This window comes from Heloderma suspectum, chromosome 17 (genome assembly GCF_057233095.1).
Source record: "Heloderma suspectum isolate Gila_16-S chromosome 17, 16-S_ref, whole genome shotgun sequence".
Taxonomy (NCBI): domain Eukaryota; kingdom Metazoa; phylum Chordata; class Lepidosauria; order Squamata; family Helodermatidae; genus Heloderma; species Heloderma suspectum.
In genome coordinates this window covers 5,737,026-5,749,664 of record NC_139474.1, presented here as the reverse complement: position 1 = coordinate 5,749,664, position 12,639 = coordinate 5,737,026, and the positions used below count along the sequence as shown (strand labels likewise).

Sequence of the window (12,639 nt, the reverse complement as noted above, 5' to 3'; positions counted from 1 at the left end):
CTTTCGGGTGTGAGCCTCTTGCCTCCTTCACAGATTAACTTACGCTGGCCATTAAATGGCAATCGAATGGCTTAAAAATCGTGCTTTTTGTGCTGCTGTTTTCAGTAGTCCGGGTGAACTATGAACCATCTACCATTTATGAAAAATAAAATTCTCCTCTCTCTGTACTCTTAGTATTTATGTCCAGCAGGACTGGGTAGAGACGTGACGGCTTGTAAAAGACCAGGGGAGTAAATGGAAAAATTGGGGGAGGAAAATGTTTTCCCCCATATCTTCCAAAAACCCTGGGCAAGTCCTTTAATGCACCCTTCCCCATCCCGCCCCCAAGCCTTCATCACATCTCCAGCCCGGGGCAAAGTGTCCTCAGGTGAGCCATAGCGGGATTGCCTGGCAGGTGGCAATAGCGGTGCTCTGAGCAGCACTGGGAGGTCTAGCCGCCATTTTGATTTCCCACAATGAATTGGAGTGATGCTACGTCAGGGGTATTGCAGGGAATTAAAATGGCAGCTAGCTGTCCAGCGCTACCCAGGTGGAGACAAAGGTAAGAGGGGACCCAGCTAGGCTGAATTTATCCTCTGCGGGGTGACGTAGCCTGCTAATCAGGGACCATAGCTCAGTGGTAGAGGCCTTGCTTTGCATGCAGAAGGTCTCAGGTTCGATCCCCGTATCTCCAGTTAGAAGGGTCTGCCTTCAGACACTGGGGAGCTGCTGCCAATGTGATCTGTTGGACTACAGCTCCCATCGTCAGCATGGGCATGCTGGTGGGGGATGATAGGAGTTGTGGTCCAACACTAAGCTGTCTTCGGTGCCCACATCCACTGCTGTTCATCCGGCTGCAACCCTGGTTTAAATGTATAAAGGTTCTGCAACCTGCAAAAAGCTTCTGCAACCCTGGCTGAAATGCAGAACGGCAATGGTTGATTTCCTGGTTGATTTTCCTGGAGGAGAAGGCTATCGATGGCTACTAGTCTTGATGGCTATGTGCTACCTCCAGTACCAGAGGCGGTGAGCCTACGTACACCAGTTGGTGGGGAACATGGGCGGGAGGGTGCTGTTTATTTCATTTATTTTATTTAAAACATTTGTATCTCGCTCTATATCATTAAGACCTCAGAGAAAATCAATTTAAACAGTATAAAACAAATAATTTAAATAGCTAAAAACGTATTAAACCAGCTGTCGCACTCCTGTCCTGCCTGTGGGTTTCCCCTTGGGGCAGCTGGTCGGCCGCTGTGTGAACAGAATGCTGGACTAGATGGACCCTTGGTCTGACCCAGCAGGGCTCTTCCCATGTTCTTATGTAATGGTTTGGTATGATGCCCCATAGTCCCAAGGTTTTTCTAAGGTAAATGTTTTATATGGTTAGGTTTTCTTTGTCGAGACCCACTTTCCTCCCTCCCTCCTTCAGGATGATGGTTGCGATGAAGGCTCAAGATCCCACCAAGTGATGGCAAAAGTGCAGCCATGCCCAGGTGAGTTTAGGTTCTTGCCAGATTGGTTTTGGGAGGCAGTTTTCTCTTTCCTGTACCCTAAACCCCTTTCTTCGGGGCCACCTGCATATTCTGTATTCATAGTCTGGGCCCCCTTCACTGCCAGCCCGTGCTTCTCCCCTACGGTCCCTGTAACCCTGGGCTCTCCAAAGTGGTCCCCCCGGACACGTCTCTTGGTGTCTGTCAGTCTCCCTGCCCCTCCTGATTTTTAGTTTATTTCTTAGGATTTTTTAAGAATGTTTTTTAACTGGGAGGCTGGCCTGCTGCAAAGCAAACGGCCGCCTTCCAGCGCCATCTTCATTTGGATTCAAAAGGGTGGTTTTGTGTTTTGGAGCTCAGACCCCCACCTCTTCCTGGGGTCGGGCAAGTTACTTTTCTCACCAGTTTGCCTTCTGGGAAATGAGCATTTTGTGGGCCATGACTAGCATGGCAGCCATTTATATATGGGCAAGCGCCCCTGTGGTGGCCATTTTGTGAGAGTGCCCACGACACTCAGAATTCCACATGTGCCCACTGACCCAAAAAGTTTGAGGACTCCTGCTTTAGCTTAGCTCGATCATATCCAGCTCTCTCCCTCACAGCCCCTCCATCCGCAACCTCCCAGGATCTGGCCCAGGCCTCCAACCTCAAGAACAGCACCAACGAAGAGGAGATCCCGGTAAGATGCAGGAAGAGGTGGGGTGTGTGGACAGCTTGCTGGTTTAGAGACCCCTTTTCGTGCAAAGATCTGCTTGCCACAAGAGTGAAAAGTGGATCCTCTACATTCAAGCACGGTGATTAGCAGTCCTTTCAGCAGCTAAAAGGCACAGGGAGCCCTGCTGCAAAAGATGCTAAGATCCCAGCTTCCAAAGGTTTTACAAAATGCTTATTACCAAAAGAGGAAGAGGTGGCATGAGTTCCGATCTCTCCCCTTCTTTTCCTCTTCCTGTCAAGATGGCCTCTTTTTCCTGGCAGGGGGCTCTCTCACCGTTTACAGCTGTATGATGAAGCAGAAAGAATTGGCGGTTCCCTCAACAGTTGCTTTTAACTGTGAAAATGAAATAGAAATAGAACCTCCATGGTCAAAGGCAGCCTACCACTGACTAGACGACGATTTTCTTGACTGCAATTGCATCAGAGTACAGCGTGGAATCTTGCAGCTCATTTGAGATCCTAAGAATCTTGTCTTTAAAACCTCACAAGGTTGTAGCTGTCCAGATGTTCAAGATCACAAGTCCGTGTGTGTGTGTGTGTGTGTGTGTGTGTGTGTGTAGGAATCACATGACTTGGGTAGAATCAAAAGGTGTGTGACACAGGAGGGTGCTTTACTTCCTGCCCAGATTAACTGTGTTTGTGGAGAATGAGTCATCCAAGTATCCTAAAATGGCTCACTGCCTGGGAAGCAGAAGATGAGAGCTCAAGCCACACCTGCAGAAAGGGGCAAACACAGCCATGCTCAACTTGGGGAAGGGATGTAGTTCAGTGATGGAGCTTCCCATTCAGAAGGTCCCAGGGTCAGTTTCTGGGTAGGGCTGGGAAACACCCTTATCTGAAACCCTGAGAAGCCTCTGCCTGTCAGTGTTGACAACATTGAGCTAGATCAGGGATGGGGAACCTCAGGCCTATGGGCCAAATGCGACCCTCTGGGTTTCCCTAGAAAGCCACGTCCCTTCCCTTGACCCCTCCCCTTTCCCCCAAACCTCCCTCATTGGGTGGTTTCCCAGCTCTTGTGCCGTTTTTTTCCCCATTTAATTAAAAGACCGAAATGCCTCTCCTAAGGCTTGGAGCCTTTCTACATGAGGCATTTATTGTGCGCTTGCGATTCCTCACGGTAGTTTTTAGGTCCTTTACATGACATCGTCATCCTCCTCCAGGGCCTCTCCTGTGCTTTGCAACTGTTTTAGCGGGGTTTTTTTCCCTAATGAGAAAAGTCTGGTAATATTTGTGAGTGGTGGGATAAAGCTTAGCGTAATTGCGCAATTACGCTATACCACAGCACCACCTAGTGCTTGTGTAATGGAACTTAAGGAAAGGAAGAGAAAGAAAAGCTTTGTAAAAAAACACATGTAACGGAACCAAATCCTGAAAAGAATCTGGAAACAGAAGCTTCGGTAAAGTGGCAGGTTCTGTCTGTAGTGTAGATATATCCTTAGTTACTGGAGCGTTAACTAAAATATGCTAGTATTTGGACCCACCCCTGAGACCTTTTCCAAAATTGAATTTCAGCCTTTGGGCTGAAAGAGGCTTTTCACCCCTGAGCTAGTTGGATCAAGTGTCTGAACGCAGTATAATGCAGCTTCCTAATCTTTTCACTGGAAGTGAAATCCTCATACCCATACAGCGATGGTGCTGGTGTGGCCTGCACGTTGCAGCCATCTTTGTGGGAGGGATTTTTCCAGGGGCGTGGGTGGCAGCACAGGAAGACGTCACGGGGATTGGGTCCTCACAAGCATGGTTGGATCTGGACAGTGCAGAAAGCAAGCGTTCACCCCAGGGAGAGAGAGGGGTTATGTGAAATGGCCCTTAACTTTAAGGCACCATGTTTCTGTCCCTCATGGATGTGCTGGGAAACATTTGGGTCATCCAAGAGAGATTGTCTGAGTGGCAAATTCTAGTAATTAAGGGGACACAGACATTTTCTGGCTCTTCCTCCATACTGTCTCCTCCTCCTCTGCCTCTGTGCTCCGAACAAGGGAAGGACTTTAAGCTTAGAGGCAAACACATGCTTTGCGTGCAGAAGGTCACGGACTTATTCCTTGACCTTTCAAATGGAGCTTCTCAGACAGCAGCATGTGTAATACCGGGTTAGATGGGCCAATTTATTTACTTGTTGATTATTTGTTACATTTAAACCCCAGCTTTTTTCCCTCTTGCAAGAAGCCCAAGGCAGCTTCCATGGGTCTTCTCCTCTCCATTTTATCCTCACAAAAACCCTGTGAGGTAGGTTACGCTGAGAGTCAGTGACTGGCCCCCAATCATCCTGTGATCGTCATGACCAAGTGAGGACTAGAACCCAGGTCTTCTGAGTCCCAGTCCAACAATCTAACCACTACACCACTAAGGGCACATTCTATGCATGTTTAGCCATTTTGCCCATCCCAGCTGCTGTATTGTCATATTTCCGGGCCCAGTTTAATGCACTGGTACTAATTTATTATTTATTTATTTATTTCATTTCATTTCTATACAGCCCAATAGCCGAAGCTCTCTGGGCGGTTCACAAAAACTAAAACCAAACAACACACAATAAAACAATTTAAAATATATAGAACATTAAAACCACAATATAACAATACAACCACAATAAAACCTAGCAGCAGTACAGGAGTTTAAAATACAGATTTAAAACAGCAAAGATAAAAATTTAGAAAGCTAAAATGCCTGGGAAAATAAAAAGGTCTTCACCTGGCGCCGAAAGGAGTACAATGTAGGCGCCAGGCGAACCTCACTAGGGAGCTCATTCCAGAGCCGGGGTGCCACAACAGAAAAAGCCCTCCTCCTAGTAGCCACCCGCCTCACTTCCTTTGGCAGGGGCTCATGGAGAAGGGCCGCTGATGATGATCTTAAGGTCCGGGCAGGCACATATGGGAGGAGGCGATCCTTCAGGTAACCTGGCCCCAAGCCGTTAAGGGCTTTGAATGTTAACACCAGCACTTTGAATCGGGCCCGGAAATGGACTGGCAGCCAGTGCAGCTGGAAAAGTACTGGCGTAATATGAGCTCGCAGGCCAGTCCCTGTTAACAATCTTGCTGCCCTATTTTGGACCAGCTGAAGTTTCCGGACCGTTTTCAAAGGCAGCCCCACGTACAACGCATTGCAGTAATCCAGACGAGAAGTTATCAGAGCATGGATAACTGTAGCTAGGCTCTCTCTGTCCAGATAAGGGCGTAGTTGGTATACCAGCCTAAGCTGATAAAAAGTGCTCCGTGCCACTGAGTTCACCCCAAGTGACAGTTCTGGACCAAGAGCACCCCCAAACTACGAACCTGATCATATACACCTGCCCGGACCCTAAGATTATCTTCAGCAGTCCTCCGGGAGCCCCTGCCAAAGGAAGTGAGGTGGGTGGCAACCAGGAAGAGGGCCTTTTCTGCTGTGGCACCCACCCCAGCTGTGAAATGAGCTTCCCAGAGAGGTTCGCCTGGTGCCTATGTTGTGCTTGTTTCAGCGCCAGGTGAAGACGTTTTTATTCTCCCAGGCATTTTAGTTTTTCACTTTGTTTTTATCTGATACTTTATTTTAAATCCCTTGCTGCTAGCTTCAGTTTATTTTATTTTTATATTGTAGTTTTAAGCTTTTACACTTTTTATTGTAGTTTATCATCTGCGTTGTTTTGTATTTTATGGTTTTAATTGTTGTGAACTGTCCAGAGAGCTTCAACTACAGGGCAATATAAAAATGTAATTAGAATAGAATTAACATAAACTAAACTAAAATATTATTTAGGGTTGGGACACATTTCCTGTTCTGTTAGCTCTCTAGCTTCTCCCCAATCCCTCCCCTCCAGCCCAGGACATCAGCTCTGAATAGCTTCTGTGGTTTCACCGTAGAGATTCCAAGATACTAGCCAATACGTGGTAGCGGAACTCCGGGCTTTGGAGAACGAACAGAGGCAAATCGATGGGCGGGCAGCTGTGGTGGAGAAGGACCTGAGGAGCCTGATGGAGTCAGGTATGAATTTGAGCTTGGGAACCGTAGCTCAGTGGTACAGCACCTGCTTTAGCTGCAGAACGGTCCAAATTCAATCCCTGGCATCTCCAGCTAGACACGATCGGGGAACAGGTGATGAGAAAAGACGTTTTTCTGCCCGAGACTCTGGGGAGCTAACTGCCGGTCTGGTTTAGATGGACAAAAGAGGTCTGAGCTTGTTATAAGGCGGCTCCTGTGTTCCAGGGGAGGAACTGTAGCTCAGTTCATGCCTGGCATTCAGAAGGTCCCGAGTTCGATGCCTGGCCTCTCTAGTAGAAGAACCAGGTCGTGGAAAAGACGCCCCCCCACACTCTCTGCCCGAACTCCTGGAGACCTGCTGTCTATTCCAACTGGTCACAGAAACAATAACCTGACCTGTTCTAGGGCAGGTTTCTTATGGAAAGCATTCCAGACCCAGAAGTGCCGGGGGTTAAGAATAAGGGCTTGTGAGGGTGGACAGCCACCTGTCGGGGATGCTCTGACTTGGATTCCTGCATTGAGCAGGGGGTTGGACTCGATGGTCTTGCAGGCCCCTTCCAACCCTGCAATTCTAGGGTTCTGTGAGTCCCTGGGAGCAGAACAAGAATGTGAGGTTGTGACAGACTGGTTACAGGGGGGAGAGGGTTGCCTCAGGAGGTGATTTGGGATGGGCACCCAGAACAGCCCCCCGTCTGGTCTCAGCTAGACTGTTCTATGCCGTGCAACGCAACATTCCAGTGCCACCTGCTGTCTGAATGTGGGACCGCGCTAAGGAGGGGATCCAGTGGCTGGAAGGTGGCATCTCTTTATACTCGTCTTTCCGGGGTTAGAACATCAGAAGAGCCCTGCTGGATCAGACCAAGGGTCCATCCAGTCCAGCATTCTGTTCACACAGTGGCCTGCCCCTGGGAAACCCACCAGCAGGACAGGAGTGCAACAGCACCTTCCCACCCATGTTCCCCAGCAACTGGTTTGCCTAGTTAGGCTTATAGCCTCTGATCCTGGAGGTGGCACATAGCCATCAGGACTAGTAGCCACTGCCACCCTTCTCCTCCTCCAGGAATTCATTGTTCATTCCCCTTCGAAAGCCATCCCAGTTGGTGGCCATCGCTACGTCTCGTGGTAGCGAATTCCATAGTTTCATACTCTGTTTCCTTCTTAAGTTCTTCTCTTTTACGGTTGTAACCGCTATTCTGTAAACTGCCCAGAGAGCTTCAGCAATTGGGGGGTGCAGACATGCCGTCAGTGAATGAATGAATGAATGAATGAATGAACGAACGAACGAACGAACGAACGAACGAATGAATGGGGGACTGCACACCGTATGGTGCCTTAGTGTTCATGCATATCAATGTAAGAACCGAAGAAGAGCCCTGCTGGATCAGACCCAGGGTCCATCTCGGCCAGCATTTCCTTCACACCGTGGCCAACCAGGGAAACCCACAAGCAGGACAGGAGTGCAAGAGCACCCTCCCGCCCAGGTTCCCTTGCAACTGGGGTACGTAGGCAGACTGCCTCTGGTACTGGCAGTTGGCATGTCTGCCTGATTGCTCTGGGACTCTGGCAGTTCTAAAACTCCCTTGGGAGCATCCACAGTGCCAAAATGGGTCGCAGCTGCCCTGGCTTCCTCCAAAGAACCTTGGGAATTGTAGGGCTTCGGGGCGAGGGTTAGAGGCAGCAATCTACAAACCTGGGTTTAGGGCAGGGCTGGGCGATGCATGCGCCGCGGGCAGCCCCCTGTAATTTTTGCAGACCTCGCAGCCCCCAGATGGCCGCCTTGCCGCTGAATTTTGGCGGCTCGCAACAGCGGAGAGAAAAAAAGCCTCATGCTGGCTTTACAACAGCATCCAAGGAGCGCACACCTTTTTGTACGGCAAAATTGTGCTCCTTGGGGCTTCTGGGAGCGCAATTTTGCAGTAAAACTAGGCTAAATTTGGACTTTTTCCTGCTCCGTGGCAATTTGCTGGTGATACTTGGTGGCAAGCTGTGGATTTTGGCTATATATATGAATAGTACTCAGAGTGATCTCAGTTCCTTTGCTAGCCAAAACAGCCCCATCCGTGCACAAGAGGGGAAAACATGTTCTGTGAGCATGGAATGCCAACTATTATGCGGGGGGGGGGGGGGGGCGACAGAAGGGAATGGAATATCCCCTAAGAAGGTTTGGCTGGCTGGAACCCTGAACAGGTGCAATCTACACTCCCAAGTATTTGTTGCAGGCCCCACTGGTTTCTGTGATGTCACATGTATATGTGTTTTGAATCTGGGTTTATACCTGTGTATTAATGTTATGACTCTGGGTTTTCTGAGAAGTAGATCTAGAGTGAGAGTGGTATGAGTGGCAGGAGGTATGAGGTATTTGCATATGTGAGGTGATTGGCTGAGTGAGGGTGGTGTGTGTGTGTGAAATGGTGTGATATATAAACAGGAAGCTGTGCTTGCATAGGGCTTCCCCACACAGGGCTTTTATCCTGCTATTGAGACTGGTTACGCACAGACATTTGCAGGTCCTTTACATGATGTCGTCAACCTCCAGAGCCTCTCCTGCGCTTTCTGACCATTTCCGCAGCTTTATTCGAAACAGAGAGAATGCGGTAATGAAAAAAGTGAATTGAATTTGTCTGTATAAAGAGGAAGTTGCGCTATAACAACAGCACCATCTAGTGGCTGTATAATGAAACATATAGAACTTGCAGATAAAGACCATCCCTGAAAAAAAGAGGAAGTGTGTGTGAAAGAGCTGAGCTTAATCCCGCAAAGAATCTGGATTCTTTGAATCTGAAGCACGGGATAAAGTTCCGGGATCAAAAGCCTGGTGTGGAGAAGCTCATAGTTTGGATAGGGAAGAGGTTGAATAGGGCTTGTGAAGAGATACATACTGAGGAGATAGATAGTGACCAGGGTTTCTGTGTATAGGATTAAAGTGGTAATTTAGTGTGCATGTGTGGGAGAGGGGAGAGAGAGAGAGAGAGAGAGAGAGAAGCTTTTAAAGTGACTAATTTACTGTTTAACATCTTAACGCTGTAAATAATAAATATTTTGTTGTTTTATAAAACCTGACGCCTACGGCTCGTGGCTGCAAAAGGGTAAAGTACCTGAGGTGAAGGTCCTGGTGGCAGCATTACTCTGAGTGGTAGAAGCTGTTACCTGCGGCAGGAAAGGCCTTATTGAAATGGCATTCTCGCTGGTAAATAGGCCAGGAATGCCAGTTTCCCCTTAATGCAAAAACCAAAAGACGTTTAAAAGCAGCACGTGTTTTTTTTAAAGGGTTGGATATAGTAGCCCACAAACTCAGAAGCCCCAGAAACGGCAGTTCTCCAGACATCCAGGCAGTGCTGTGAGAGGGAAGATGGAAAGTGGCACCGTGCGCTCACTTCTTCCCCCTGCTCTGTTTCAGGCACCGACAAGCTGAGGGAGGAGGAGCTGATCCAGGAATGGTTCACCCTGGTGAATAAGAAAAACGCTCTGATCCGGCGGCAGGACCAGCTGCAGTTGCTGTGAGTGAGCGACTGGGTGGCGGGGTGTTGGGGGGGGGGGTCTGGCAGAGCTGAAGATGAGCTTTCTGTGTCACCCCCAGCCCCATTTTGAGAGAATCCCATGTGCCATGGGTGCAGTATTTTCTTTTGAAATCGGGTGTCGCGAACAGTTGGGTTGTTCTGGGAACGTGGAAGCCATATTAGGAACATGGAAGCCATTTTAAAGAGCGGAATACTGGCTGGACTAGGGGGAAAGGAAATCTTAGGCGTGTGCTTCACAACTGAGGCAATCTACCTGGCCATTAAGTCCGAGGCCTAAATTTGCCGAGCTTCACCAGCGCTCATTGAGCTGAGTCAGTTATAACCGAGAGCCCCTGAGAATTTCCTCTCTTCTCGTTCCTGCATTGGTGCGTCCTCTTCCTCTGAGTAAACGTCGAGGCCTCTGCCGCTCAGGGCCACGTCTGAAGTGCTTTGTTTTTGTGGGTGTCTGAACGCAGCCCTCTTGCTTTCTCCTCCAGGATGGAAGAACAAGACCTGGAGCGGCGGTTCGAGCTCCTGAGCCGCGAGCTGAGGGCCATGATGGCGATTGAAGGTGAGGGCCCAATCTTCCCCTCCGGCTCCCGGTGGTGGGGTAGTGAGAAAGAGGAAGGGGCCAAGCTGGCTGCAGATCATGACTAGATGGCTGGAGAAAAGGGTGCCTTGGAGTACCTCACCCTCACTGCAGAGTGATTCCAAAAGGCCCACCGTGCAGGGCCGCTGGGCCTCTTCTGCACCACCCCTGGAGTCTTTCCTGGGTGTAGAGAATCAAGAAGAGAGACCCAGGTAGTTGGACAGATGGGTGGTGGCCAGAAAAGCACAGTGCAGGTCCCATCTGAGCCTGCCCTCCAGTTAAGATCAGGGTCTGAGGCTCCACTCTTGGTTCCACCGTTACATGAGATCAGATCTCACGTAATGGTGCCTGTGTCGGGGCCTTTTCGTTGGTGGCACCAAGACTGTGGCATGACCTTCCCCCACGGAGATTTGCCAGGCTTCTTCCTTCTCTTTTAACATTTAGCACATTTGCTGGAATCTGTTCTGTTCCAGCCCAGCTTTGGGGCTGTTGTATTTTAGTTTCTTCTGCCGTTATGCTCTCCTTGGCTTTTAACCTGTCATTGGAATTTAGTTTCCGTTTTCCTCTACTGCTGTTTCAAATGGTTTCTTTTGTACGATGACCGTGTTATTTTTAATGTGTTTTTTTGTCGCATGCTGCTTTTTAAAAACTCCGTGAGCTGCTGTATGTGTCTGCAGACAGGACAGTGAGATATACGTTAATCAAATCAAAGCCAAGACAAGAGTCTGGGCGAGTGGGTAAACTGTGGGATACATCATGTCTGTCTTGTTTCCCTCCTCCCCACCACAGAGTGGCTCAAGACAGAAGCTCAGCAGCAACGTGAGCAACTCCTTCTACAAGAGCTGGTGTCGCTAGTGAACCAGAGGGACGAGCTGGTGAGAGACCTAGACATCAAAGAGAGGATGTGAGTACTTCCTTTTTCTCTTTTGAGTATAAAGGGTCAAAAATCAGGAGGTGCTTCCAGACGGACTGTTCCTAGCAGTACTAAGCATAGAATTATTATTTGTGTTGTACGCCACCTAGAGTGGCTGGGTAGCCGGCCAGATGGGCAGCTAAAAAATCTTAATAAATAAATAGAACCATAGAGTTGGAAGGGACCTCAGAGATCATCTAGTCCAACCCCCTGCTCAGTGTGGGCGCAAGAGACAATGAAAGCATCAGAAGACACCGTGCAGCCATTCCGTTTTTTCTTCTGTAACGGATTTTTATTTATGTATCTAAAGCATTTTTATCCTGTTCGACGGCCAAAACGGCTCCCACAGTGGCTCACGTGCAATCAGGAAAACCAGACAGTCCCTGCCCGCATCTAAAAACCTAAAAATACACAACATACAAGGAAAAAGGGATGGCGAGGGAAGAGGGGAAAGAAGTTTTTCAGCAGGGCTTCTCATCTCCCTCAGTACAGCCTGCAGGAATGGCTGCTGGTGGTGAGTTGAGGGAGATGACCCTTCAACTAGTGGGATGGAATGGTCATGCCTCCCATTTCCTCTCCCTCTCCTTTCCCTTTTTTGTGGAAAGAAAAAAGACGGAGGAAGTGGTGGGTAAAGGTGGGAGGGTTACAAGTGGAAGGCGACATTGTTTGGGCCTCCTGTAAAATTCTATGAATGAGGCCGGGTGATTGCATGATAAAAGCCTTGTCTGGAAGCACCCAGGGTCTGAAAATGCGTGAAATGCTTCTGGGGCCCTAGTCCTTTAGGCTTAATACATGGTACAATACATTTGCTCTGTGTGTCCTTATGGAGGAAAAGGCCTGCAATGGCTACTAGTCACTATGGCTTTCTATTACATCCAGATTCAGGGGCAGTATAATGGGGAACATTAGTGGGAGAGGGCTATTGCATTGATGTCCTACTTGTGGGCTTCCATTTGGGGCATCTGGTTGGCCGTCATGGAAACAGAGTACTGGACTAGACAGGTTTTTGGTCTGATCCAGCGGGGCTCTTCTTTTGTTCTTAATGTTGCCATGTAGCTGCAGAGAGCAACTCATGTTGACAGAGGAACTGATTAAATTCTTAAAATACGGAGCAAAGCTGATTTTCTGATACAAAAATGAGGACGGTGATGGGAGGGAAGAGATACAATTGGAGCACAGCATGAGAGGGTTTCAACAGTGAGGACTAGAACCTTCACATCAGTATATTCAGATCTTTCCTTTAAAACGTTTTCATGAATGATTTATCTCTTTTTTAAAATTTCTCCCACAAAGAGGAGGGGGAACTGTAGAGAATCAGGAACGTATGTGATTTCCCCTCTTCCACGCACTCCCCAAAACATTGAGTGTCCTCCCCCGCACCATGCCTTCCTCCCCCACAAAAGCACTTGCATTCTTTAGGGAAGCAGATGATTCTTCTCTGGCGATAGGAAAAGCTTGCATGCTAGGGAGTGCAAATATCCAAAAGGGTGGCACTTACTGATA

General features: G+C 48.6%; 1 protein-coding gene across 3 annotated transcripts in view; it reads left to right on the top strand.

Moving 5' to 3' along the window:
- Positions 1–12,639, top strand: part of EHBP1L1 (EH domain binding protein 1 like 1) — a 56,824-nt gene that overhangs the window by 42,406 nt on the left and 1,779 nt on the right. For all 3 annotated transcript variants that reach the window (XM_084823731.1, XM_084823730.1, XM_084823729.1), the window contains 6 exons: positions 1,409–1,472; positions 2,072–2,148; positions 6,020–6,140; positions 9,535–9,634; positions 10,132–10,205; positions 11,013–11,127. In XM_084823731.1, the coding sequence (XP_084679857.1) occupies positions 1,409–1,472; positions 2,072–2,148; positions 6,020–6,140; positions 9,535–9,634; positions 10,132–10,205; positions 11,013–11,127 (551 nt within the window). The remainder of the gene's footprint in view (positions 1–1,408; positions 1,473–2,071; positions 2,149–6,019; positions 6,141–9,534; positions 9,635–10,131; positions 10,206–11,012; positions 11,128–12,639) is intronic.